Genomic DNA, 26012 nt, shown 5'->3' with positions numbered 1-26012 from the left:
GTGTCGCCCTGATGAGTGGGTGTTAGCCTGTCCTCTGCCCCCAGCAGGAGCTGTTAATCTGTCATTCTAAAGACACAAGGTGGTCTAGCCTGCTTGCTTAAACAGCTTGCTGTCCAGCCTTCTGTCTGTAAGAAGCTTACCCTCTGACTCTAGTAAAGTTGTTGTCCCTTGCCCTGAGATGGCATGACAGTTGCTAGGCAGCCGTACTAGCCTGACATCTGACTGTAGCATAGGATGTTTGGCTCCCCAACTATTTAACAGGGCTAGTGTTCTCTCCTCTGACTTGGAAATGGGGTCACCTTTGCCATCTCTAGACTGCAATGAAACGTTCACTCAGCTCTCAGACTGTGACAGCTGTGCCACTCGCCTTTCACTGAAAGCTAAGTGTGTGTCTGCTCACCCTTTGCTCACTGGGGTATAAAGGCTGCCCTTGACTCTCTTGTCCAGGTGCTCCCTGGGGGGCAGGAGGGAGGTTCCATCAAGTGTCCTCTCTTCAGCTCCAAGTGCCACCCTCAGGAGGGCCTGGAGATGGTTAGGACCCCCAGGGGCTGAGGAGTGGGGGGCTCTAACAGCAGGAAGCTTGGGGTGCCGGAGGCTTGTGGTTGGGCTGCTGGGGCCCGGTTGGCTGCGGAGCCCTCAGAAGGAGGCAGGAAGTCAGGGTGGGACGTGGGCGCGCTAAGACAGACGGTGGCCACCTTAGCAAGGGGAGCCAAAACCGTGTGTAAGCAGCCAGGCCAAGCCAGGAGGACCATGTGAATGGGACCAGAGGGCTCCCGGGCCGGGCAGGTAAGGAACACTGGGAACAGGGGTCTCAGGGCTGTGCTGGGAGCCTGACAGTGGGGGCTACACCTGGGCATGGGCATGGGGCTGGGCTCCCTGGGCATCCAGCAGCCCTACAGGCTGGGGAATAGAAAAATCTTGCTAGAGGTCAGGTGGGCCTCATACAGTTCAGCTGGATCACCTCTTGCCCCTGCCACACCGTCAGTCACTGGTCCCTACCTCACTGGGAGCATTTTCTTAGAGATCTGGCACATGGACTGTCAGGTATTTTAAAAAGGCCTCAGAAATCCCTGAGTTCAAGGGCACCTGGGTGGCTCAGTTGGTTAAGTGTCTGCCTTCAGCTCAGGTCATCATCTCAGGGTCCTGGGATCGAACCCCACATTGGGCTCCTCTGTCAGCAAGGAGTCTGCTTCCCCCTCTCCCTCTGCCCCTAACCCCACTCATGCTCACTCACTCTCGCTCTCAAATAAATAAATAAATAAATAAATAAATAAATAAATAAAATATTGAAGAAGAAAGAAAGAAAGAAAGAAGAAAGAAAGAAAGAAAGAAAGAAAGAAAGAAAGAAAGAAAGAAAGAAAGAAAGAAAGAAAGATCCCTAAGTTCAGCCCCTGATCCGATGATGGGTGAACATCTTGAGGCCCAGAGAAGGCAAGACCTCCCTCCCCACAGTACTCAGCAAGGCAGTGGCAGGGTCAGTCTCTGGGAGAGGGTGGTGGCCTAGGCTAGTACTACCCCCCACCCATGGGGCAGGGTGATAGGCTTGAGTCAGGGGACCCAGGAATCCTGTTGATTGCTGGGGCAGACCCCAGGGACAGGAATCGTCTGAGAGAGACAGAGTGAGATTGAGAGAGAGAGAGAGAGGAATCCCTCGGAACATCCGGATGGACACGTGAGAAGTGATTTTAGCCTCAGTGACCAGCAGCGCTGGAGAGGCAGAGGTGTCTTCTTCGGAAGCTGCTGGATACGTGAGGGTATGTTTATCATCTGGGATGGGCCTCCAGGGCGGAAGTGTCTGACTGGAGGTCAGGGAGTCGAAGGACAGAGAATGGGAAGGGAAGAGCAGAGGAAGGGCTATTTTTATCCGAGACTGGGGTGCAGTTGGCCCTGGGCAGAGAACGTCTGCATTTCCATCTGGAAAGTTGCCATTCCTGCCCCTGCTGAGTGTCATGGGATGCCCACCCCCTTCCTCTGGTTTCACCCCTACCCCCCACTGCATGTGTAGGACCAGTTGGTCCTACTGATTGCTGCTTCAAACCCCTGGGAAGTGGAGGCCCAGGAAGGCATAGTCAGCTACCTGCCCACCCCCTCACTTTCTTCTGAACCTTCAGTTTATGGGGGGCATCCCCATGTGAGCCAGACTTTCCAGGTTTCCCTCACCCTACCCTCCACCATTGGAATTTTTTTGACACATAGTTTCCACCTAGTCAGCAGCGTATCCCAGCCTTTCTCTTGTCCCCAAGTCCAAGGCTGGTAGCCTTTTGTGGGAACCCTCCCTGTGCTTCAGAGGGGCTCATCTACACCCTGGACTTGCACCTCTCTCATCCAGCATGTGCTGATAGATTACTCAGGGTCCCTTGCCTTCATGGCTCAGGGACAGAGGTTCTCCTCAAAGGGTTAAGGACCAAGTGATGGGCAAGAGAAAAAGGTGAGGTTCTCAGAGAACAGCCTTCCCTCAGGTGATCTGGAAGGCTCCCTGGAAGTCAACACAGTTCTGAGAAGGACAAAGGCCCATTTTGGAAAGAGGTTATGACATAGCCAAGGGCACTGTCCTTGGTTTCTGTTTCTTGAGAAGCAAGAGAATAGAGCAAGACCAAACACCAGACAGTTAATGGACATGGTATAGTGCAAAGAACATGGGTTTCAGGGTTAGGCCAACCCAGATACAGTTTTGGTCCTGGCATTTCCCTGAACAATATTGACTTCATCCTCCAGACTCCCAACTCCAGATCACTAATCTGTGAAGAGGCAATAATAAATCTCTCCCTTACAGAATGCTTGTGGGGACCTGTGACATGCCCTGGGTTGTACCTGACACATTGTAGGTACTTAACAGAGGTTAGGTAGTCCCTCCCCTGTAAATAGTGCACCAAAGGGAAGACTGTTCACACCCAGAATTACACCTATTCAGCACCTTGGCTGGCCAGTGCACCACCATTCCCTCACACTTGTGGTGTGGCTTTGCAAATAAGCTTGTTTCCTGTGTTTAGTAGGAGTGAGAACTCTAAGCTGAGCCACAGAGTCTGCTCAGCGTTAGATGAGAGTTCCCCACACACAACTTCACACTCACCCTATCCCAAACACGAGACATATCACCAGAAAATATATGTGTGCACGAATGGGCAGAGGCAGAAGCAGGTTCTATACACACAACATACACTGGATCTTAACAAATCTATACACACCCCCACAGGTCGGTGACTTCAAGGCCAAGCTCAGTTCAGTGAAAGCAATGCTGAGGGGAGCTGGGGGTGGGGGTGGGATGGGGGCCGGGAGGACCAACATACCATCCAGAGAGGTGGCCTCCAATAACAAACTTTGGTGTTGGCTTTAATGTAGCTGGCGCTGCATTTCCAACGCTTGCTCTTTTTTTCTTTTTTTTTTTTTTTTTTTTTTTTTTTTTTAATAAAGATTTTATTTATTTATTCATGAGAGAGAGAGAGAGAGGCAGAGACACAGGCAGAGGGAGAAGCAGGCTCCATGCACTGGGAGCCCGATGTGGGATTCGATCCAGGGTCTCCAGGATCGCGCCCCGGGCCAAAGGCAGGCGCCAAACCGCTGCGCCACCCAGGGATCCCTCTTTTTTTCTTTTTTTAAGATTTTATTAATTTATTTGAGAGAGAACGAACAGCGAGGAGGGGCAGAGAGAGAGGGAGAGAGAGAGAGAGAAGTAGACTCCCCGCTGAGCAGTAAGCCTGGATCCGGGGCTTGATCCCAGGACTAGAGATCATGACCTGAGCCAAAGGCAGATGCCCAACCGACTGAGCCACCCAGGTGCCCTTCCAATGCTTGTTCTGAAGAATACCAGTTCCATGAGGCACCTGGAAAGAGAATCATTCTGGGGCCAAATCAACATGGCCTCAGCTACAGACTGGCCCATATTAACTTCTCAGTCCAAGTCAGCTTGTTAGCACTCTGAGAGTTCCCCCAGAGAAGGGGCCTGATCCATTCTGTCTAACTTAGCGTTTCCCAAACTACTTTGGACACAGAACCCTTTTTTCCTGGATGACCCATTCCACGCCTACCTTTGAGACAAGGAGAAGAATGGAAGGGTAGGCTATGCAGTGAATCTCCTCAAATGATTGTGTCTCTTGGCAGAGTTTCTGCGTTGGCGGTGGTTTGTTGTTTTTTGTTTTTCAATTACAAAATTAGCACATGGCTGTCGTTAAAAACTCAAACAGTACAGAGGCATAAAAAGAAATATAAAAAAGCAGCCCCCTCTGATTTCACTTCTGGGATGTGTTCACTGAGAACGATTTGGTGTGCATTCTTCCAGATTTTCCTATGAACAGCTGCTGAAAAGGGTAGTGGTTCAAAGCTTAGTCTCTGGAGGCAAGTAGACCAAGGTTCAGCTCACTACTCCGCCACTTATTTGTTTGTTATGAGGCCTCACACAAATAGCTTTACGCTGTTTGTGCCTCAGTTTTTGCATGTGTAAAATGGGTATAATAATAGCCTTTACGTCACGTCATAGGATTATAATGAGAATTACATGAAAACATGCAAATAAAAGCTTAGCACAGATCCTGGCTTAAAAGAATACCTTATAAGAAAAAAAAAAAAAGAATCCCCTATATATATATATATATACACATATTTAAATGCAAATAGGCTTCTATTCTACATTCTGTTTTGTAACTTGCTTGCCATATTTTTTGTTTTTTTGGTTTTTAGCTTGCCATGTTATGTCTGGGATATCTTTCCAGGTCAATATACGGAGATCGACCTCATTTTCAGTGATTTTAGCTAAATGTCAACTTGGTAAATGGGTAGTGGTGGTGATTTTGCAATGCTACTTCCTGACAAGTATTGCTGTTTTATGTTGCCAGTGTCGTGAGCCATAGACATTACCAATCACTGAGCTGAAGACAGGCCTATGGCCTCCTATGAAAATGGAGTGACCTGCTAGAGGGGCACTCACTCACCTCTGTCAGAGAGAGCAGGGTTAAATGGACAAGAACCTCTCTATCTGCTCACCTCTGTGTCTCCAGCACTAGATCAGAGCCTGGCACATAGAGGTACCCATTAAATTTTTGTCAGTAGACTGGCCATTTAAGAAAATTGTGCCTCTTCCAACCCACTAACAGAGGTCTAAGCCCAAAATTCTGTCTCACACTGCAGCATTTCCCAAAATATCCTGTGTACTTCTGATGTGGAGTCATTTTAGGGGGTAATGAATGTGAATTAACATATGATATTATGTGTTTTTTATAATGTATATTGATTTCTATCTATGGCTGGTAATACTGGTTTTCCATTTATAGCAGTGAAGTTTCCATTTTAGGTAAATATATTAAAGGTGAAAAGGTGGTTTGTGGAAGTGCCCAAAATCACAAAGGAAAATGAAATGAGGGCACCTGAGTGGCTCAGTGATTGATCGTCTGCCTTTGGCTCAGATCATGAACCCGGGGTCCTGGGATCAAGTCCCACATCAGGCTCCCCACGTGAGGAGCCTACTTCTTCTTTTGTCTATGCCTCTGCCTCTCTCTGTCTCTCATGAATAAATAAAAATAAAATATTTTTTAAAAAGAAAATGAAATGAAAATGAAAATTATTGATAATAGCTAATGTTAGGATTTAGACTAGAAAATGTTCAAGGCTGGTGTAATGATATGCTCATGCTAGCCTCAGTAACAGAGTTGACCTTTAAACAATAGTGGGGTTTGTGTTCTGACCGCATGTAGTTGAAAATCCACATATAACCTTTGACTGCCCAGAAGCTTTAACTACAGTTGATCCTTGATCAACGTGAGGGTTTAGAGGTGTTGACTATTAATGGGCTCAAAAATCCACGTATAACTTTGATTCCCCCCCAAATTTTACTAATAGCGTACTATTACCAGAGCCTTATTGATAATGTAAATAGTTGTTTAACAAATATTTTGTATATGTCTTATATACTATATCCTTACAGTAGAGTAAGCTAGAGAAAAGAAAATGTTAAGAAAATCATGGGGGAGGCACCTGGGTGGCTCAGTGATTGAGCACATGCCTTCTGCTCAGGGTGTGATCCCCAGGTCCTGGGATTGAGTCCCACATTGGAGTCCCCACAGGGAGCCTGCTTATCCCTCTGCCTATGTCTCTGTCCCTCTCTCTATGTCTCTCGTGAATAAATAAATAAAATCTTAAAAAAAAAAAATCATGAGGAAAGGGCACCCGGGTGGCTCAGTCGGTAAGATGTCTGCCTTTGGCTCAGGCAGTGATCCTGGGGTCCTGGAATTGAGCCCCATGTCAGGCTCCCTGTTCAGCAGGGAGCCTGCTTCTCACTCTCCTCCCTGCTTGTGCTCTCTCTCACTATCTCTGTCTGTCTCTCCCTCTCTCTCTCAAATAAATAGAATCTTAAAAAAAAAAAAAAATGGGATGCCTGGGTGACTCAGCAGTTGAGCATCTGCCTTTGGATCAGAGCGTGATCCCGGATGCAGGGATCAAGTCTGCATTGGGCTCCCTGCAAGGAGCCTGCTTCTCCCTCTGCCTATGTCTCTGCCTTTCTCTCTGTGTCTCTCATAAATAAACAAATAAAATATTTTTTAAAATTATAAAAAAAAAGAAAGAAAAGAAAAGAAAATCTTGACGAAGATGGAGTATTTGGCTGGCTCAGTCAGTAGAGCACGTGCTCTTGATCTTGGGGTTATAGGTTCAAGCCCCATGTTGGGTGTAGAAACTACATAAAAACAAAATCTTAAAAAAAAAGAAAAGAAAAAAGGAAAGACAAAGAAAATCACAAGGAAGAAAAATGTATTCATAGTACTCTACCGTAAAATATCCAGTATAAGAGGAGCCACACAGTGAAAACTTGTGTTATTCAAGTGTCAACCGTATTCACATTTATTTAGTTTTACTATGTGCCGAGCACATGATAAGCACTTTATGGGATCATCTGTATCTCACATGTAATGCTTACAACAGCCCTACACACAGGTCCCACTTTAATTCCCATTTTGCTGATGAAGAAATAGAGAGAGGCTCCAAAAGGTTTAGTAACCTGCCCAGAGGCCCTCTGCCAGTGAGTGACTAGGAGGCTTTGGGATTGACTGTGCATCACTATGACATGGATACGGTAAGCTGAGACTCTATGACCTGCAGACTCCCAAAGACTAATAAAACAGCATGGTTTGTCAAGCTGTAAGTAAGGCTCCAGGCAGCCCAGGTGGCTCAGCGGTTAGCGCCGCCTTCGGCCCAGGACCTGATCCTGGAGACCCAGAATGGAGTCCCATGTCAGGCTCCCTGCGTGGAGCCTGCTTCTCCCTCTGCCTGTGTTTGCCTCTCTCTCTCTCTCTCTCTCTTATGAATAAATAAATTAAATCTTAAAAAAAAAAGTAAGCTCCATCCATCCTGATAAAACCCTTATGTCACAAAATGTTCAGAGAGGTACACAGGGAGTAGACTCGCTGAAAGGGATTTCTAGGTACGTACAAGTTACTAGTTGGAGGGCCTCTACCAAAAAGAGCAACTTTATTTTTTTTATTTTTGTTTATTTATTCAAGAGAGACAGAGAGAGGCAGAGAGAGGCAGAGACACAGACAGAGGAGAAGCATGCTCCCCACGGGGAGCCTGACGTGGGACTTGATCCCAGGATCTCGGGATTATGACCTGAACCAAAGGCAGATGCTCAACCACTGAGCCACCCAGGCACCCAAATACCAGCTTTGATATATAGAATCATTGCTCTGTAGCCCATATTTATGGCAATAATTAATAGAATCAGTCTTATGGTCAAGCCACTTCCAGCTCTTGCTTGCATTTAAGAGAAACTTATCTTTTTGTTCTTTATGGATAAGAAACAAAGGGTGTTATATCACAAAGGAACACATCAAAAAGGAGGGAACTCAGGACACATCCTTCTTTTGTTTTATTTTATTTTATTTTATTTTATTTTTAAAGATTTTATTTATTTATTCATGAGATACACACACAGAGAGGAAGAGACATAAAGGCAGAGGGAGAAGCAGGCTCCCCGTAGGGAGCCTGATTTGGGACTTGATCCTAGGATCCAGGGATCAGGACCAGAGCCAAAGGTGGATGCTCAATCATTGAGCCACCCAGGCACCCTCTTTTAACCATTAGAAATTACTTACCATGCCCACCAATCTTGATTCTTGAGTACTGTGGTGAAGGAACTGGGTGGGCCTCTATAGCCAAGGCTTTTCATTGAACATATACAACTTTGCTAATAACCAAATCTCCGCCAAAGAAAAAGGCCAAGAAAGTGTTTTAAGTGATTCCTGACAGATTTTGCCACAAAGTGGCCCAGAGAACCACAATGGTCTGCCATAATATAGCCACTTGACTAAGAAACCCCGGCAAGAAACCTGCACACACTATGGACAGAATGTTCAATACGTGAATAGGTTTATAGTGTAGAGAAGGAAAAATGTTGCGGGCCCCCCCCCCCTTTTTTTTTTTTTTAAAGATTTTATTTATTTATTCATGAGAGACACACACAGAGAGAGAGGCAGAGACACAGGCAGAGGGAGAAACAGGCTCCATGCAGGGAGCCTGATGTGGGACCCGATCCAGGGTCTCCAGGATCATGCCCCGGGCTTAAGGCGGCGCTAAACCGCTGAGCCACCAGAGCTGCCCCCTCCCCCTTTTTAAGGGGACAGAACACATTCTAGGCCCAGCCGAGTGAGATAATGTCTATGGAGTTGATAAAAGTAAATGGGTTGGCAAAACTCAGAACTCATGGTGATATGAATCCTAAACAGGTCTGGGTTCAGACAATCCAGTCCAGGAGCTGCACATAGCCTGGGATTTTTGGTCAGTTCTACACAGTGAACAGGGCCACTCTTGTGTTTGGTGCTATGCTGAAGGGCATGAAGGGGTGGGGAGTGAGGTCTCCTCCACTCTCCAAGTTTGAAATCCCAGGGAGGAGTGGTTCTTTTTATAATTGGCACAGAGTACTCTGTGGACCATGGGCAGCTTTGAATTTGACCAAGAACAGTATAGACCCTGGTCAGAGGAGGTCTAGATCTATAAAATTCCTGCTATTGACCTTGAATTCTGAGTTAGGAGAAGAGAACGTCCTGTTTCAGTCACCCCAGAATCTGCCCTCGTTGCTGGTTCTGAGAACCCTGAAGATTCTCTGGATCTGCTTTTTCTTCCTTTCAAACAATGAGCATTAACTAATTTTTAAAATATTTTATTTATCTATTTGAGAGAGAGTGAGAGAGAATGAGTAGGGAGGATGGGCATAGGGAAAGGGAGAAGCAGACTCCCCGCTGAGCAGGGAGCCTACCCACGGGGGCTTGATCCCAGGACCCCGCGATCATGACCTAAGCCGATTGAGCCACTCAGACAGCCCTGACAATGAGACATTTATATTAAGCTTTATTTTTTATTTTCTTTTTACTGACCTCATTTATTAACCTGGTTAGATTGCTTTGGCTCCCCAGTAATCTCTGTCAAACTAAGACCAGAAGGAGGGGACCCACATTTTGTATAGATAGATGTATCAGTACATGACCTCACAATTATATAGGGACAGGCACAAACCATACATAGTCTCATTCTGTTACACATCCATCTACACCCACAGCCTGGGACAAATCCACAGGTATGCACACAAAAGCAGGATGCTCACTGAATCATGTGCCTTCATATACACAGAGCTGCTTTCACCAGTCAGGTAAATGTACACTTAGAAACATGCATTCCAGGTGGAAGGAGAATTTTCTTGGAGAAAAAGGCCTTTGTCAACAGCACAATGATCAAATTTTTGATGAAGAGTGGCTCCCTACCCTGCCTCCCTGCCCTGTTTCCTCCAAGACCTCTCAGGATCCTCCACCCTCCCCTTTTAGACTTCCCAGGGAGTGAAGAGTAGAGGAGAAAACCCCCCAAAAGGAGGCAGGGACCTGATTTGTATTGTGCTGCTGCCTAGAGCCCTCCTGTGCTCTCATGTAAACTCTCTGATCTTTAAAACAAGGCTGGTAAAGTACTCTTGTGTTTCTAAACTCTTCCCTCTCAGACTCCATGGCCCTTTCTCTGTTGTACTCCCTACCCGCCTTGGTCATGGGTCCCATGATTTTGAAGTTTTTGCCTACTAAACTATTTTACTTAGGTACTCATTTTCATGTTTTCTCTCTTTCTTTTTAAATATTTTATTTATTTGACAGAGAGAAAGGGAGACAGCAAGCACAAGCAGGGGGAGCCAGGCAGAGGGTGAGGGAGAAGCAGGCTCCCCACTGAGCAGGGAGCCTGATGCAGGGCTCAATCCCAGGACCCTGGAATCATGACCCAAGCTGAAGGCAGATCCTTAACTGACTGAGCACTCAAGGGCCCCTCATTTTCATGTTTCCTTTTTTTTTCTAATTTTTATTTTTTTATGATAGTCACAGAGAGAGAGAGAGAGAGGCAGAGACATAGGCAGAGGGAGAAGCAGGCTCCATGCATCGGGAGCCCGACATGGGATTCGATCCCGGGTCTCCAGGATCGCGCCCTGGGCCAAAGGCAGGCGCTAAACCGCTGCGCCACCCAGGGATCCCTATTTTCATGTTTCCTAATTCAAATTTTAATCAGAGACTTCATCAAGTATGCACTGAAGAAACAATAATATAATTTGTCAAACCTTCACAAATTATAGTATAATTTTCCTTCAGGTTTTGCAATACTGAAATAACCTGGTGCCTCCCAGGAGCATGGAGCGTCCAGTAGCTGGGAGCCATTGAGCAAAATCATCTCTGGTATTGGCGGAGCCTAGGGTCTCATGACTACTGCCAGGCCCTACACTCTACAACTCACGCTTTTGTAGAGGGCAGGATACATCCACTCCCTGCAGTTGGACAGCTCCAGGAATACACAGCAAGCCACAGAGGAAACACTAGGGGTCAGATTCCCAGAAGAGTTAGAGTTCCTTTTGGCTTAATCAAGGCACAGCTTGACATTTTCCTCATTCCTGGCCCTAGTCTTTAGGGACATCAGGTCTTCTCTGGTAGGCCCAGACACAGGTCCAGGACATAGGTCTTGTCTTCATGCTGTCCTGGTTCCTGGCTCTATGCCTTGGGGTTCTTCCCTGTGCGGTCCTCCAGCCCCCTGCCCCCGCATGACCCAGTACCAGCTTCCAGCCCTGTGATCTGCAGCCTAGCTTCCTTCTGGCCCTTCCCCTGGCCTCTCCTCACTGCTGTATTCATATTCATCCCATTACCTCAACTCTAAACTTTTCTCATCTCTCTCTTACTCTTTGCTGCAACCTTTGAGAATGTTAGCCTGGAAGGGACCTTACAGATCTAAGTCCAATTCCATCTAATGTTGGCATTCTCTCTGCAGTACCACCAGTCTGTGATCTTCCAAGGCCCACTTGAGTGTCACAAACAGGATGCTCAAGACCTCACTAGATAGTTCATCTTAGGCTGCTTCCAGATTGTTATCAGTGCTTCTCTGGAGGCTTTTGCTGCTCATTAGTCCCTAACCATAATAAAATTAGCTGTCAAAAAGCCATTTGCAGGGGATCCCTGAGTGGCTCAGCGGTTTAGCGCCTGCCTTTGGCCCAGGGCGCGATCCTGGAGTCCTGGGATCGAGTCCCATGTCAGGCTCCCGGCATGGAGCCTGCTTCTCCCTCCTCCTGTGTCTCTGCCTCTCTCTCTATGTTTATCATAAATAAATAAATTTTAAAATAAAAAAGCCATTTGCAGGGATGCCTGGGTGGCTCAGTCAGTTAAGCGTCCTATTCTTAATTTTGGCTCAGGTCATGATCTCAGGGTCCTGGGATTGAGCCCCAAGCCATGCTCCACCCTGAGCAAAGAGTTGGCTTGTCCCTCTCCTTCTGCTCCTCCCTTGCTCACTCTCTCTCTCCCTGTCTCAAATAAGTAAATAAATAAATAGATTAAAATATTTAAAAAAATAAGCCACTTGCAGCCATAAATGGCTGGTTGAGCAGGATTTCTCAAATGTCTTTCCCCCACACTCCAGGATTCTTAACAGTAGGGAGGAGAGTGAATTGTACCCTTTTCCTTGAAAGTCTCTTGATTTGGCCTAAAATTCCATCTGTGGGCACCCTGGGTGGCTCAGCGGTTTGGCGCCGCCTTCCGCCCAGGGCCTGATCTTGGAGATCCTGGATCGAGGCCCACGTTGGGCTCCCTACATGGAGCCTGCTTCTCCCTCTGCCTGTGTCTCTGCCTCTCTCTCTCTGTCTCTCGTAAATAAATAAATAAAATCTTAAAAAATAATAATAAAAAATAAAATTCCATCCGTGTACATTTTGCATTTCCCTCCATAATAGATCTATGCTTAACTATATGAGTAAGGTCAGATAACATTCATGTTCTGGGAAGATGCACACCCATGACTCCTGGTACTCATGAAGGGTTCTGAGTATTTCAGTTTAAGAAACATGAGTTTCAAGGGTGCCTGGCTGGTCCAGTGGTTGAGTGTCTGCCTTTGCCTCAGGGTGTGATCCCCAGGTCCTAGAATCAAGTCCAACATCAGGCTCCCTGCACAGAACCTGTTTCTCCCTCTGCCTATGTTTCTGCCTCTCTCTGTGTGTCTCTCATGAATAAATAAATAAAATCTTTAAAAAAAATTAAGAAACATGAGTTTCTAGCAAGAAGGATTATTTATCAATCCCATTCTTCCACCCTCCAAAGTAGGTGCTGGGAGGACTGAATGAGCAGTGGTGGAAGTCTTTCTAAGCTCTAAACTAAGCTAATGGGATGCCTGGGTGGCTCAGCGGTTGAGCGTCTCTGCCTCTGGCTCAGGGTGTGATCCCAGAGTCCTGGGATCGAGCCCCACATCGGGCTCCCTGCATGGAGCCTGCTTCCCCTCTGCCTGTGTCTCTGCCTCTCTCTGTGTATCTCTCATGAATAAATAAATAAAATCTTTTTTAAAATTTAACTAAGCTAACATTTGTGTAAACTTATGAGAAAGGGATGATTATCCCCATTAGACAGGAAAGGAAAAGGAAGAACAATTTCAGCAAAGCCATACAGTAAGTGTCAGAATAGGGGCTAGAACTTAGGTCTCTCTGACTCTGAGGCCTGTCCTTGAGTCTTTTTTCTTTCTTAAGATATAATTGACATGTGTCCTTCAGTCCTGCAAACCAAAATATCTCCACTACTCCCCACTTTCACTTGATTCCAGCATGGATTAGCTTCTCTGACTTTGTTCTGTCCCAAATAGGTTGTGTGAGTTTAACTTTTTAAAAGATTTATTTATTTTACAAAGAAAGCATGCCTGAGCCAAGGGAGGGACAGAAGGAGAGAGAGAGAGAGTTCCAAGCTGGTTCCCTACTGAGGGCAGAGCCCAAGGGCAGGCGTGGGGGAGCCTTGATCTCACGACCCTGAGACCATGATGTGAGCTGAAACCAAGAATCAGATATTCAATTGACTAAGCAACTCAGGCATCCAATATGAGTTTATTTATTTTAAGATATATTTAATTTAAAAAATTATTTAATTTAGCTCAGGTGAGGATCTCAGGGTCCTGGGATCAAGCCCCACATGGGGTTCCCTGCTCAGCAGGGAACCTGCTTCTCCCTCTCACTCTGCCCCTCCCTGCATCAAATAAATAAATAAAATCTTCAAAAAACCCCAATATTTATTTATTAATTCATTTGAGAGATTGGGGGAGGAAGAGAAGGAGAGAAAGAAAAGACTCAAGCAGACTGTGCTGAGTGGGGAGCCCGACACAAGGCTCAATCTCATAACAGCAAGATTGGCCCTGAACCAAAACCAAATGTCAGTTGCTCAACTGATTGCACCACCCAGGCCTCCTTAAAGCAGCCCTTTGGGCCTCCATTTGCTCATCTAAAATCAGAAGTTAGGGGACACCTGGGTGGCTCAGCAGTTGAGCATCTGCCTTCGGCTCAGAGCGTGATCCTGGAGTCTTGGGATCGAGTCTCACATGGGGCTCCTTGCATGGAGCCTGCTTCTCCCTCTGCCTATGTCTCTGCCTCTCTCATGAATAAATAAAATCTTAAAAAAAAAAAAAAACACTTCTGTTCTGGATGAACCCCCTCCCATCTCATTAAAGGGATGGGAAAATCAGTGGGACTGACCTATAAATCAGTCTAGTCACAGCACTCAGTGCTAAGGGGACGACTGCGCCTGAGTGTTGCAGGAGCAGGGTATTTGGAGGGCTTCACAGAACAGGTAATATTTGAGCTGAGCCTTAAAGGTTGAGTTAGTTCAGTAAGCGGACAAGAAAACATTCAAGGCAAGGGAACCACGTGTGCAAAGGCATGGAGTAAGAAAATAGTATGGGGTGTTTGGGAAAGGCAATGGTAGCTCAGAATAAAGGCTCTATGAGTGTGTGTGAGTGTATGAGTGTATGCATGTGTGTGTAGCAGAATTGAGTGTGGAGGTAGATTTGGTCTTGATATTTAAGCCTCGTGTGTTGGGACGCCTCAGTGGCTCAGCGGTTGAGTGTCTGCCTTTGGCCCAGGGCGTGATCCTGGAGTCCTGGGATCGAGTCTCACATCAGGCTCCCTGCATGGACCCTGCTTCTCCCTCTGCCTGTGTCTCTGCCTTTCTCTCTCTGTCTCTCATGAATAAATAAAATCTATAAAAAATAAATAAAGGTTTGTGGGGGAATGCCTGTGTGGCTCTGTCGATTGAGCGGCCGACTCTCGGTTTCAGCACCGGTAGTGATCTCAGGGTTGTGGGGTTGAGCCCTGGAGGGCTCTGAGCTTGGTAGGGGGTCTATTTGGGATTCTTGCCTCTCCTTCTCTGTCTGCCACCTGGGTGTGAGCTCTCTCTCCAGAATGAATAAATAGATCTTTATTTTTTATTATTTTATTTTTAAAGATTTTATTTATTGTTTATGAGCAGTAAAGAGGAAAGAGAGCATGATTGGGAGAGGGCAGAGGGAGAAGCTGACTCCCCGCTGAGCAGGGAGCCCAAGTGGGCATGGGGCGAGGTGGGTGGGTGCTCCATCCCAGGACCCCAAGATCAAGACCTCAGCCGAAGGCAGAAATTTAACCGAGTCACCGAGGCTCCCCAATAAATATTTTTAGGGGTCATGGGGCACCTGGGTGGCTCCGCCGGTTAGGCATCTAACTCTTGATCTTGGCTCCAGTCTTGATCTCATGGTGGTGTTTAAGGCTCACGTTGGAGCCATTGGAACTGTGCCTAGCGTGGAGCCTACTTAAAAAGGGGGTCTTGAATGGTAAATTGAATTGTATCTGAGGACTAGTGCTTTCTAAGAAGTCCGGAGGAGCAGCCCTAGGGCAGGAGGGGTCTCAGGAGTCTGAGGGGCTTCACAATGACATCTCCACTCTGTTTCAGGCAGAACAGCCTCATTTTTACCTGCTTTATCTGTGAGGTTCTGCTTGATTTTCAGCTGACAGAAAGTTTCCACTGCTTAAGCAAACAAATAAAAAAGTTATGGCCAATAGCATCACTGAAGGGTTTTCAGCTGGTGAGAATGAGAACTCTCTGAAAGAGACTTGTTCTGGGGGAGGCTGGGGCCTGACCTCTGACATTACAGAGCAGGAACCTCTTACTCTGCTTCCTTGGCCAGAGAGGGGAGTTGTAATTAGAAGGTAGGGCACACACACTTCTCTGGTAGGGGAGTACCAAATTTAGGGCTCCCCCAGAGCCTGGGAAAGTGTGTATGATCTCTAGTAGGTAGTCCTCTAACATGGGGGATGGGAGGAGAGACAGGGGTGGGGGAGAGGCAGGAAGTGGGCAACTAGGCTAACAAAGGTATCTGCGGCGGTTTGCCCATCCCAGGTGGGAGGGCGGGGCCTAGGGTTCAGTGGGGGCCCATGTGTGACTCTACTTGTGGCCTGGGGGTTCAGAGGGAGCAACAGTAGGGAGCTCCCACTGACCTGGCCTGGCCCTGCACCACCAGACCCATTTCAGCTTTTCTGTGGCTGGTGAATGGGGGTTGGGAGGCCTGACAATCTCAGGTACTTCTGGAAATTCCCAGGGCAGGTCTTAGGATGTCTGATGTTGGGGACGTAGATCTTGGGGGAGCCCCTTCAGCCCCCTCTCCATTCACCCAGGGACCATGGGCTGTAGCTGCAGCTCAAACCCTGAAGATGACTGGATGGAAAACATCGATGTATGTGAAAACTGCCATTACCCCATAGTCCCACTGGATGGCAAGGCCACGGTAAGAGGCAAGATGGGGGACTTGGTGAGGGAGATGGGTGGAGTATACCAGCCAGGAGAAAGAAATGGATCATCACTGAAAAAAGAGTGGCCCTCTGACCATAGAAAACAGAAAGGAAAGGAGGACCAGATAGGAGAAGGGACTCTCCAAAGTAGTTGGCAAATGCAGGGATAAGATCCAGGCAAGCTGGAGAAGTGGGAAGGGGAGCTAGGATCTGACTCAGGTCTCTTGTTCTCTGACCCCACTTTTGAACCTCACCCCACAGCTGCCCATGCGGAATGGCTCTGACGTGCGGGATCCACTGGTTATCTATGAAGGCTCCAATCCCCCAGCCTCACCACTGCAAGGTGACCTCACAACCAGAAGGGCCTGAAAGTTAAGGGCCAGGGATAGATCCTTGGCTGTCCACCTCCATCTCCGTATCCACTCTCTATTCCTGTCTTGCCTCTCTTGCCCCCCGTCTCTGCTGCCCTGGAACTCCTAAACTCTGTACTGCCAGCACAGTCCAAGCTAGTTCTCCCTGACATCTCCTGTCTTTCCAGACAACCTGGTTATCGCTCTGCACAGCTATGAGCCCTCTCACGATGGAGACTTGGGTTTCGAGAAGGGTGAACAGCTCCGTATCCTGGAGCGGTGAGTTCCCCCTCCGCACCACCATCCTTGCCCGACGGGAGCAAGGGACCGAGCAGTGATTCCCCAGGACCGCGGTCCCTGGGACGGAGCAGTGATTCCCAGGACCGCGGTCCCTGGGGGGGTGGAGCTGGGATCCCCGGTACCGCGGTCCCTGGGGAAGGGGGAGCCGGGGTCCCCGGTACCGCGGTCCCTGGGGAAGGGGGAGCCGGGATCCCCGGTACCGCGGTCCCTGGGGGGGTGGAGCTGGGATCCCCGGTACCGCGGTCCCTGGGGAAGGGGGAGCCGGGGTCCCCGGTACCGCGGTCCCTGGGGAAGGGGGAGCCGGGATCCCCGGTACCGCGGTCCCTGGGGGGGGGCTGGGATCCCCGGTACCGCGATCTCTGGGAGGGAGCCGGGATCCCCGGTACCGCGGTCCCTGACGGGCTTGCAGAGGGCGCCTTTGGGACAAAATGGGAGGCTCCAGAGTGCTGAGCTGGAGGGTGGGGTGGCATGGCGTAACTGGGGGCTCTGAAGGTTTCCAGCCGAATCCAAGGCCAAGCCGACCCCACTGACTGCCTCTGTCGCACAGGAACGGTGAGTGGTGGAAGGCGCAGTCCTTGACCACGGGCCAGGAAGGCTTCATCCCTTTCAATTTCGTGGCCAAAGCGAACAGCCTGGAGCCCGAACCGTAAGTGGGCACTCCTCGTGGCGAAGGGTGGGAGCAGAGGCGGGGTGCTAGGCTGGCGGTGGATGCTTGAGGGCGATGGAGGAGGAACAGGCCAAACAGACGACGGCCTTCGCTTCTGCCTTGTGCAGCTGGTTCTTCAAGAACCTGAGCCGCAAGGACGCGGAACGGCAGCTCCTGGCGCCCGGGAACACCCACGGCTCCTTCCTGATTCGGGAGAGCGAGAGCACCGCGGGTGAGCGGCGGGGCGGGGCCTCGGGGCGGGGCCTCGGGGCGGGGCCTCGGGGCGGGGCCTCGGGGCGGGGGTGGGGGCCAGGCGGTCCCAGGGAAGGGACGCGGGCCAGGGTCGCCCCTCGCAGGAGGCTGCCTTCCCCCGCTCTTGCATTCGTTCACCCATTCTTTCGTCCAGGATCGTTTTCATTGTCTGTGCGGGACTTCGACCAGAACCAGGGAGAGGTGGTGAAACATTACAAGATCCGTAACCTGGACAAAGGCGGCTTCTACATCTCCCCTCGCATCACCTTCCCTGGCCTGCACGAGCTGGTCCGCCATTACACCAGTGAGCCCCAGCGGGAGCCCCTCACACGTGCCCCTGAGGCTCTTTCACCCGTGCCCTACCAGCCTGCCTTCCCTAAGCCCCTCTCAGGGTACCCTCCACCCATCTCCGTATGCTTCCTCGTTACTCGTTACTCGCAGTGGGTGAGCTGCGGTACCCGATAGCCCGGGTGTCGGGTGACAGGCCCACACACCCCCTACCAGTCCATTTCCCCTGGGGACGGGGACTTGGCCCAGTGGGGACTGATGGGGACACCCGAGTCCACCGTATTGACGGCCCTAACCCCCTCGCTTGTGCTCACAGATTCTTCGGACGGGCTGTGCACGCGGTTGAGTCGCCCCTGCCAGACCCAGAAGCCCCAGAAGCCTTGGTGGGAGGATGAGTGGGAGGTTCCCAGGGAGACGCTGAAGCTGGTGGAGCGGCTAGGGGCCGGCCAGTTCGGGGAGGTGTGGATGGGTGAGTGAGGCCCTCCGGGGCTGCGGGGAAGAGGGGATGGGGACGCGTCCGCTGAGGTCGTGAGGGCCTGACAACGTCCTGGTTCTGGCAGCCACCTGGCTCTGGGTGCTAGGGCTCCGAGTGATTCCCCAATCCCTCCCCTCCTCAGGGTACTACAACGGGCACACAAAGGTGGCAGTGAAGAGCCTGAAGCAGGGCAGCATGTCCCCTGACGCCTTCCTGGCCGAGGCTAATCTCATGAAGCAGCTGCAGCACCAGAGGCTGGTCCGGCTCTATGCGGTGGTCACCCAGGAGCCCATCTACATCATCACGGAATACATGGAGAACGGTGGGTGCCGCCACTGTGATCGACCGCTGGGGGGCGTTGTCATCCCCTCTGCCCCTGGTAGAAGATGGAGGAGATCTACCTTTTCGCCTGGTTTAGCACCAAGAGTTCTAGTTTTCCCGGGCCCCTAAAGACTCACCACCACACCAGGGATGGGAAGAGAGTGTGGTGTCGGAGCCTGTCTGGGAGCCCAGCGTAAGGTGGCAGGCTCTGGAATAGCTTTCACTTCTCATCTTCCCTGACCTGGAGTCTTGTTTGCCTTTTTCAAAGCCCTACCTTGATCTTGGGATGCTTGATTTCAAATGTGGATCTCTTGCCACGTTTCTTTATTCCTTTTGACCCTGACTCTTGGGAGGTCAGATCTGCCTCAAATCTCTCTTTTTCAGTTCTAGGTGGGCTCCTTGCCCTCCCTTGGGCAGATTGAGAGTCCCTAAGAAGATGGATAGAAGTTTCTAGGCCTTGCTTTGTCACTGATTTGCTGTGTGACACAGGCCAAGTCTGTCCCATTACTGGTGCTCGTTTTCCCCAAGTATAACATCAGAAATCTAGAACAGTCTCACCGTTCTAGAAAGAATTCAGAATAATCATTAAGGACTCTAGAATCTGACTGCCTGTGTTAGAATCTTGCCTTCACAATTGTGTGGCCTTGGGCCAATCACTTCACTGCTCTCTGCTATGGTTTCTTCATCTGTGAAATGGTGATAATACTACTGTAGTAACTTTCTCATAGGGCCTTCGTGAGGATGAAAGAGTCAGTGTCTATAGAGCAGTTAAAATAATGTCTTCAATATATTAACTGCTCAGTAAGTTTGTTCTTGTCATCTGGTTCTGATTTTTTGGGGGGTATAAGATCTGTCCCTCTTTCAGAAAGGGAAAAAAGCTCTTAATTGGCTAATGGATTCTGGTAGTAGCAAAAGGTTTTACCATGTGGGCCAACTTCAGTTGGTAGCTGCTTGGAGTTCTGTGTTGAGGATGCTGAGGCTCATTGGAAATGAGTGCTGGGATTGATCAGAAGCATCTGCCATGGCCCCAGTGCAGGAATGGCAGTACATGCCCACATATTGCCTGTGTCTGGGGGACCATTTTATCTTTGGCAACTAATTCAGCACTTGTAGTGGGGATACTTAGGCTAATGCCTTTACATAGGTTTTTTTTTTTTTTTAAGATTTTATTTATTTATTCATGAGAGACACAGAGAGAGAGGCAGAGACAGAAGCAGGCTCCATGCAAGGAGCCCGATGTGCAACTTGATCCTGGGACTCCAGGATCACACCCTGGGCCAAAGGCAGGCAGGCACTAAACCTCTGAGCCACCCAGGCGTCCCTACACAGGGTTCTAACCTCTTGAGAAGGGCTAGCAGTCACTAGCTCCATTCTAGCAACTCCCATTCCTGGTCTTCTCTCCTAGTCATCCTCTGCTACCAGATATGGCCTCCCAGGTCCCCAGGCACCTCTTTCCATACTCCATTCAATACACTCAGCACACATTTATCACTGCTTACTTTGGGCTGGGCACTTTTAGTATGAATGGACAAAACAAGGTTCCAGATTTCAGGAAAAGTTCATTTTAGTTATGTGGCACAAACCCCAGGAAAACCAGAGTCTTTGTACAGGAAAAAATTCCAGCATGCCATGGGGAATGTAGATTATGATGCAGTTTATTAGACCTGGTAACATCTAGAGAAGCTTCATAGAGGAATAATCTAGCTGGGCCATGAAAGAAAGAAAAGTAGAATTTTTAGCAGGCAGAGATGGGACAAAGAAACTTGGGGTGAGAGCCCAGTGGTCTATGTGGAAAAAAAAATCTCAAAATTGTCTAGGGTGGGTTAAGAGGCAGGAGTGGGGGAATGAGAAGAAACTACAATATGGCCTATGCAGGGCTTTGGACACCTGGCTAAGGAGTTTGGGCTCTACCGTATTGGTGACAAGAAGCTTACAGACTTCTCCAAGCATGCTCCATCCTAGTCCCCAGGAAAAGACTTTATATATCCTGGGCATCCTCACCCTAAATGCACCCTTCTCCATTCTCACCCCTTATTATTCTTTCTTCCACTTGTCAGAGAGCTTCTAGATAGCCAGTTAGGGGAGGAGGGTCTGAGAGCTTTCTGCCAAGAGCAGCTTGAGTCAGCAACTTTTGCTTTCACTTGCAGGGAGCCTGGTGGATTTCCTCAAGACCCCCCCAGGCATCAAGCTGACTATCAACAAACTCTTGGACATGGCAGCCCAAGTAAGCAGATTGGGGAGGGGCTGGGCATGCACATAGCCCACTGGGGTGAGGATGTCTGGCCCAGGACTGCTGACCTCTTACCTGGCCTGCAGATTGCAGAGGGCATGGCATTCATTGAAGAGCGGAATTATATCCACCGTGACCTGAGGGCTGCCAATATCCTGGTGTCTGACACCCTGAGCTGCAAGATCGCAGACTTTGGCCTGGCACGCCTCATCGAGGACAACGAGTACACAGCAAGGGAGGGTAGGTGTGGGATATAAGGGAAGTCTGGGGGCTGTAGGGTCTGGCCAAGCAGACCCAGGTGACCTCATTGCCTCCCTGCAGGAGCCAAGTTTCCCATTAAGTGGACAGCACCAGAAGCCATTAACTACGGGACATTCACCATCAAGTCGGACGTGTGGTCTTTTGGGATCCTGCTGACAGAGATTGTCACCCATGGCCGCATCCCTTACCCAGGTCAGGGCCAAGGGCAGGAACTGAAAGAGTGATGGGGAAGAGCAGCAAATCTGTGTCTGTCCACTCACTTCATCTGTCCCTGATTCAGATTCTGAATCTTTCTAGCTGCTTTTCCTGTATTCACGCAGGACTCCAGCATGCCCAGTCAGGTGCTACATTTCCCAGGGCTGGCTTCCATCTCTGTCTCAAATTCCTTCCTCCTTCAATAATCCCAGCTCTTTACTTTTGACATGGGCAGCCTAGGATGGTAGAAGAGGATCTGGCTAGGGAGGCAAAAGGCCTGCCTTTATTACCAGATCTGCCACTGATGCTAACTTTCTGTTTGGGTTTGATCAGATCACTCTTTCTTTCCCCATCTGTAAATTATGAGATTAGAACAGTACCTGGTCCATACAAAGCACTCAAGAGTGTTAGGTTTTATTATTATTATTTTTAAAAGATTTATTTATTTCAGAGAAAGAAAGAGAGCAGGGTTGGAGGGGAGAGGGAGAAGGAGAGAGAATCTCAAGCAGACTCCCCTCTGAGCATGGGGCTCAATCTCGCGACCCTGAGATCATGGCCTGTGCCAAAATCAAGAGTCAGACACTTCACAGACTGAGCCACCCAGGTGCCACTAGGTTTTATTATTAATCATCACTTTGGGCAAGTGACTTTACCTCTCTGAGCCCCAGTTTCCTGATATGAACAAACAAGACTGTGAAAGATCTTGACTTCTAGTGGGTACTCACTAAACACTGACTTGCCTTCCCTCTGAAACTCACCATCTAAAGAATGTGAGAGACATATAAACTAATTCCTACCCTCTCCCATCCCTTCCTCCAGTCTCTGGACAGAGTCCTTTACCCCTGAATTCAGCCCAGATGGATGGAATTTTTTGAAAGGAACTTCTAGGACACTCTAGGGAAAGGAAATAGGACACAAAGACAGAGTAGAGAGGTCATGGAGCAGATTTGTTGAAGCTTCTCACATCACCAGAGCAGTATATATAGAACTTTGCTCCTAGGAAGGTAACGGCACCTTAGCAATAATCACACCTCGGATAAACCTCATTGGCTATGATACTGCCACTGGGCAAAGCTAGGTAAAGTTACTTTAGAACCAGGTGAGAGCCTTAAGGCCTTCTCTGCCTGGGATTGGCCCCACCAGAGTCCAAGGGCAGCACGAGGACTAGAACTTTAGTCAGCCTGCCAAGGGTCATTACTGCTCCTCCACTGTGCCCATAGAGGTAAACCCATAAAGAATCTCTCTGTTAGGAAAAAAAAAAAAAAAAGCATGGAGCACCTAGCTGGTTTAGTCAGTATTATATGCAACTTGTGATCCATTGGTCATAGTTCAAGCCCCACATTGGGCATGGAGCCCACTTAAAATTAATAATAATTTTTAAAAAAGAAAGCATTGAAAGCATGATGATAATTGGCAACTGACACATGGCTTCAGGGTCAGAGAGACAATGGGGAATAATGGGGACCTGGGTGAACTTGCCTCTATTCAGAAGATGGTTGCTACTTAAAAAAAAAAAAAAAAAAAACGATGGTTGCTACTAAGATATAGATAGGAACCCCCAAAATAGATATTTTCTTTTTTAAGAGAAGCCAAAACTTGGAATTTTAGGAAAATTTGCCTATATCCAAATATTGATGATTGATTCAAATTATTTAAAAACATTGAAGAGGGGGGCATTTGGGTGGCTCAGTTGATTAAGTGTCCAACTCTTGATCTCAGCTCAGGTCTTGATCTTGGGTCTTGAGTTCAAGCCCTGCATTGGGCTCCATGCTGGGTATGGAGCCTACTTAGAATAAATAGATAGATGATAGATAGATAACACTATAGGGGTCAAACCAAAGTATGTCTATGGGCTATATTTAGTTTGGGTGCAGACTATGACTTTGCACCCTTGGCTCTAGCCATGGGCATTTAGTTCCCTTGTCTGTGTCCTCTAATATCCTGATTTTAAGGGATATCCTGAAATTATTTAATCTGGGTCATGAAGGTGCCTGGTGAATCTACCTTATGCAGGGTCTGCTCTGCTGAGGTCCAGGACCCATCTGGCTTCTTGATGCAGCATCTCATGTGCCTGGTCCCCAAACCCAAGAAGCTTCACCACTGTGCTGTCTGTGGCTCCCATACTGCCCTGAGCCCTGACCACCTCATCTTTCCCACCAAATCATAATAATCACAGATATTTTTCATGAAGCATCTCCTCTCCAGGCACTATACTTGGTGCCATATATGTAGTGTCTCATTCAATTTTCATAACAGCTGTATAAGGTTGGAGATACTGTTTAATCCATTTTCCAGATGAGAAAACTGAGGCTCAAAGAGGAGACATGGCTTACCCAAGGTCTCACAGTGAACATATAGGTGTTATTGAGTGCTTGAGCCATAGCAGACACTCCAGTGGCATGACTGACATTTGGCAGGTACCTGAAGTATATGGTCTTACTTTTTTTTTTAACATTTTATTTATTTATTCATGAAAGACACAGAGAGAGGCAGAGACATAGGCAGAGGGAGAAGCAGGCTCCCTGCGAGGAGCCCAATGTGGGACTCAATCCTAGGACTCCAGGATCACGACCTGAGCTTAACCACTAAGCCACCCAGGTGCCCTAGTATATGGTCTTACTACTGATGAAGACCAAGATCCTTTTGGATTGGTGCTCACATGGTACCAGTTAAATATTCTGAGCATCACCTCTGCTGTGGGTTTCCAAAGCCTGGACCCTTGATACTGTTTCTGAACCCATCAACCTCTAGGGATGACCAATCCTGAGGTGATTCAGAACCTGGAACGAGGCTACCGCATGGTGCGACCTGACAACTGTCCAGAGGAGCTATACCAACTCATGATGCTGTGTTGGAAGGAGCGCCCAGAGGATCGGCCAACCTTTGACTACCTGCGTAGTGTGCTGGAGGACTTCTTCACAGCCACAGAGGGCCAGTACCAGCCCCAGCCCTGAGAGACTTAGGGGCCTGGACTCTTCCCTCCATCTAGCAAACCTGGCTGGGGGAGAATCAGTTCTTGTGTCATACCCATGTAGCCTATGCACATCTGGACTCTGTGTGTGAATTCCACCCACGGTGGCACGTACACTTCTTGTGTCTTATACAGGGGTTCTATAGTTGTATGGGCTCTGCATGTGTCCTATAGATGTGTGGCATGTGTATATATGTCTTGGACACCTGTTCAAGTTGTCCCCTTATGGGCCCTTCTACTTCCTAAGACCACCAGAGAGAAGAGAGACACCTGTGATTGACACCAGCTTCTGTCTGCCCCCTTTTCCCTTTCCATCAAGAAGTTCCTTGAGGCTGGGGCCTTATTTGATACCTCTGTGTGCTCCTCCTTGGTGCCTGGCACACATTAGGAGCTCAATAAATGACTCTTTTGATGAGGACTGTATATCTCTCAGTTCTCCACTCCCATCTCCTCTTCCTTGGGAGGGGGGAGTAGGGGTTCAGAAGACGGAAAATAAGTCACTCTGAATTGGGGTGAAAGATGGGATGAGGGGGGATGTCTGAGCTTTTTCCAGTTCTGTTGATTTGGGGTTCCAAAAGGAAACTCCTACAGTTTGCTGAATGGGTTCTTTGTCTTTTTTTTTTTTTTTTTACTTATGATAGTCACACAGAGAGAGAGAGAGGCAGAGACACAGGCAGAGAGAGAAACAGGCTCCATGCACCGGGAGCCCGACGTGGGATTCGATCCTGGGTCTCCAGGATCGCGCCCTGGGCCAAAGGCAGGCGCCAAACCGCTGCGCCACCCAGGGATCCCCTGAATGGGTTCTTTGAACTCCTTCATACCCCTACCCCAAAGGCTTAAGGGTGACCTTTTCAGAACCTCCTAAGGAATTGGTGTGTCCCAGGATCCTCCCTTCTCATTATGTAAGGGCAATAGCATTTTTTACAGCTACTGATTCTGGGGCTATATTTGTACTCAGGTATGTTTTGATTCAGCTTCAAGATGTTTTTAAATATTTTAAAGTAATTTCTACTCCCAGTGTGGGGCTCAAACCCACAATCCTGAGATCAAGAGTCACATACTCTACTGACTGAGAGAGCCAGGTGCCCCTAAGATGTGTAGTTGGTTTTGTTTTGTTTTGTTTTGTTTTGAGAGCAGGAGGAGAGAGAGAACAAGCAGAGGGAGGGACAGAGGGAGAGGGAGAAACAGACTCCCCACTCAGCAGGGAGCCTGATGCTGGTCTCATTCCCAAGACTCTGAGATCATGACCTGAGCCATAGGCAGATGCTTAACCAACTGACCGCCCCCCCACAAGATGTTTTTAAACATTGAATTAATCCATTCTTTGGCAAATACTTATTTGTGATATATTTATTTATTTGAGAGAGAGAGAGGGCAAGTGCAGGGGAAGGGAGAAGGAGAGGTCATCTCAAGCAGACTCCATGCTGAGTGCAGAGCCTGACATGAGGCTTCATGCCAGGACCTCCCTGAGGTCACAAACTGGGCCAAAACCAAAAGTCAGACGCTTAACCAACTGTGCCACCCAGGCATGCCTTGGCAAATATTTATTGAACATCTACCATGTGTTAGGGATGGTTCTGGGTTCATAAAATATATAATAGATTAAAAAAAAATCTCTGTCCTTATGGAGCTTACATACAGTAGGACAGACAATAAATGTAGTTAGGGAATA

General features: G+C 48.4%; 1 protein-coding gene across 2 annotated transcripts; it reads left to right on the top strand.

Moving 5' to 3' along the window:
- Positions 1-628: 628 nt before the first annotated feature.
- On the top strand, positions 629-24758 carry LCK (LCK proto-oncogene, Src family tyrosine kinase). Of its 2 annotated transcripts, XM_038531235.1 has the most exons (13): positions 629-786; positions 15938-16047; positions 16313-16394; positions 16590-16680; positions 17249-17347; positions 17476-17579; positions 17754-17903; positions 18204-18356; positions 18505-18684; positions 20831-20907; positions 21000-21153; positions 21235-21366; positions 24121-24758. In XM_038531235.1, exons 2-13 carry the CDS (start codon positions 15943-15945, stop codon positions 24321-24323), a joined length of 1530 nt encoding a protein of 509 aa, XP_038387163.1. In that variant the 5' UTR covers positions 629-786; positions 15938-15942; the 3' UTR covers positions 24324-24758. The 2 variants fall into 2 exon arrangements, with proteins under 2 accessions (XP_038387163.1, XP_038387164.1); XM_038531236.1 differs by lacking the exon at positions 629-786 and having other exon boundaries at positions 15717-16047.
- The last annotated feature ends 1254 nt before the right edge of the window (positions 24759-26012 follow it).

The sequence above is a fragment of the Canis lupus genome, chromosome 2 (assembly GCF_011100685.1).
Source record: "Canis lupus familiaris isolate Mischka breed German Shepherd chromosome 2, alternate assembly UU_Cfam_GSD_1.0, whole genome shotgun sequence".
Taxonomy (NCBI): Eukaryota; Metazoa; Chordata; class Mammalia; order Carnivora; family Canidae; genus Canis; species Canis lupus.
This window is presented reverse-complemented; position numbering and strand designations above follow the sequence as displayed.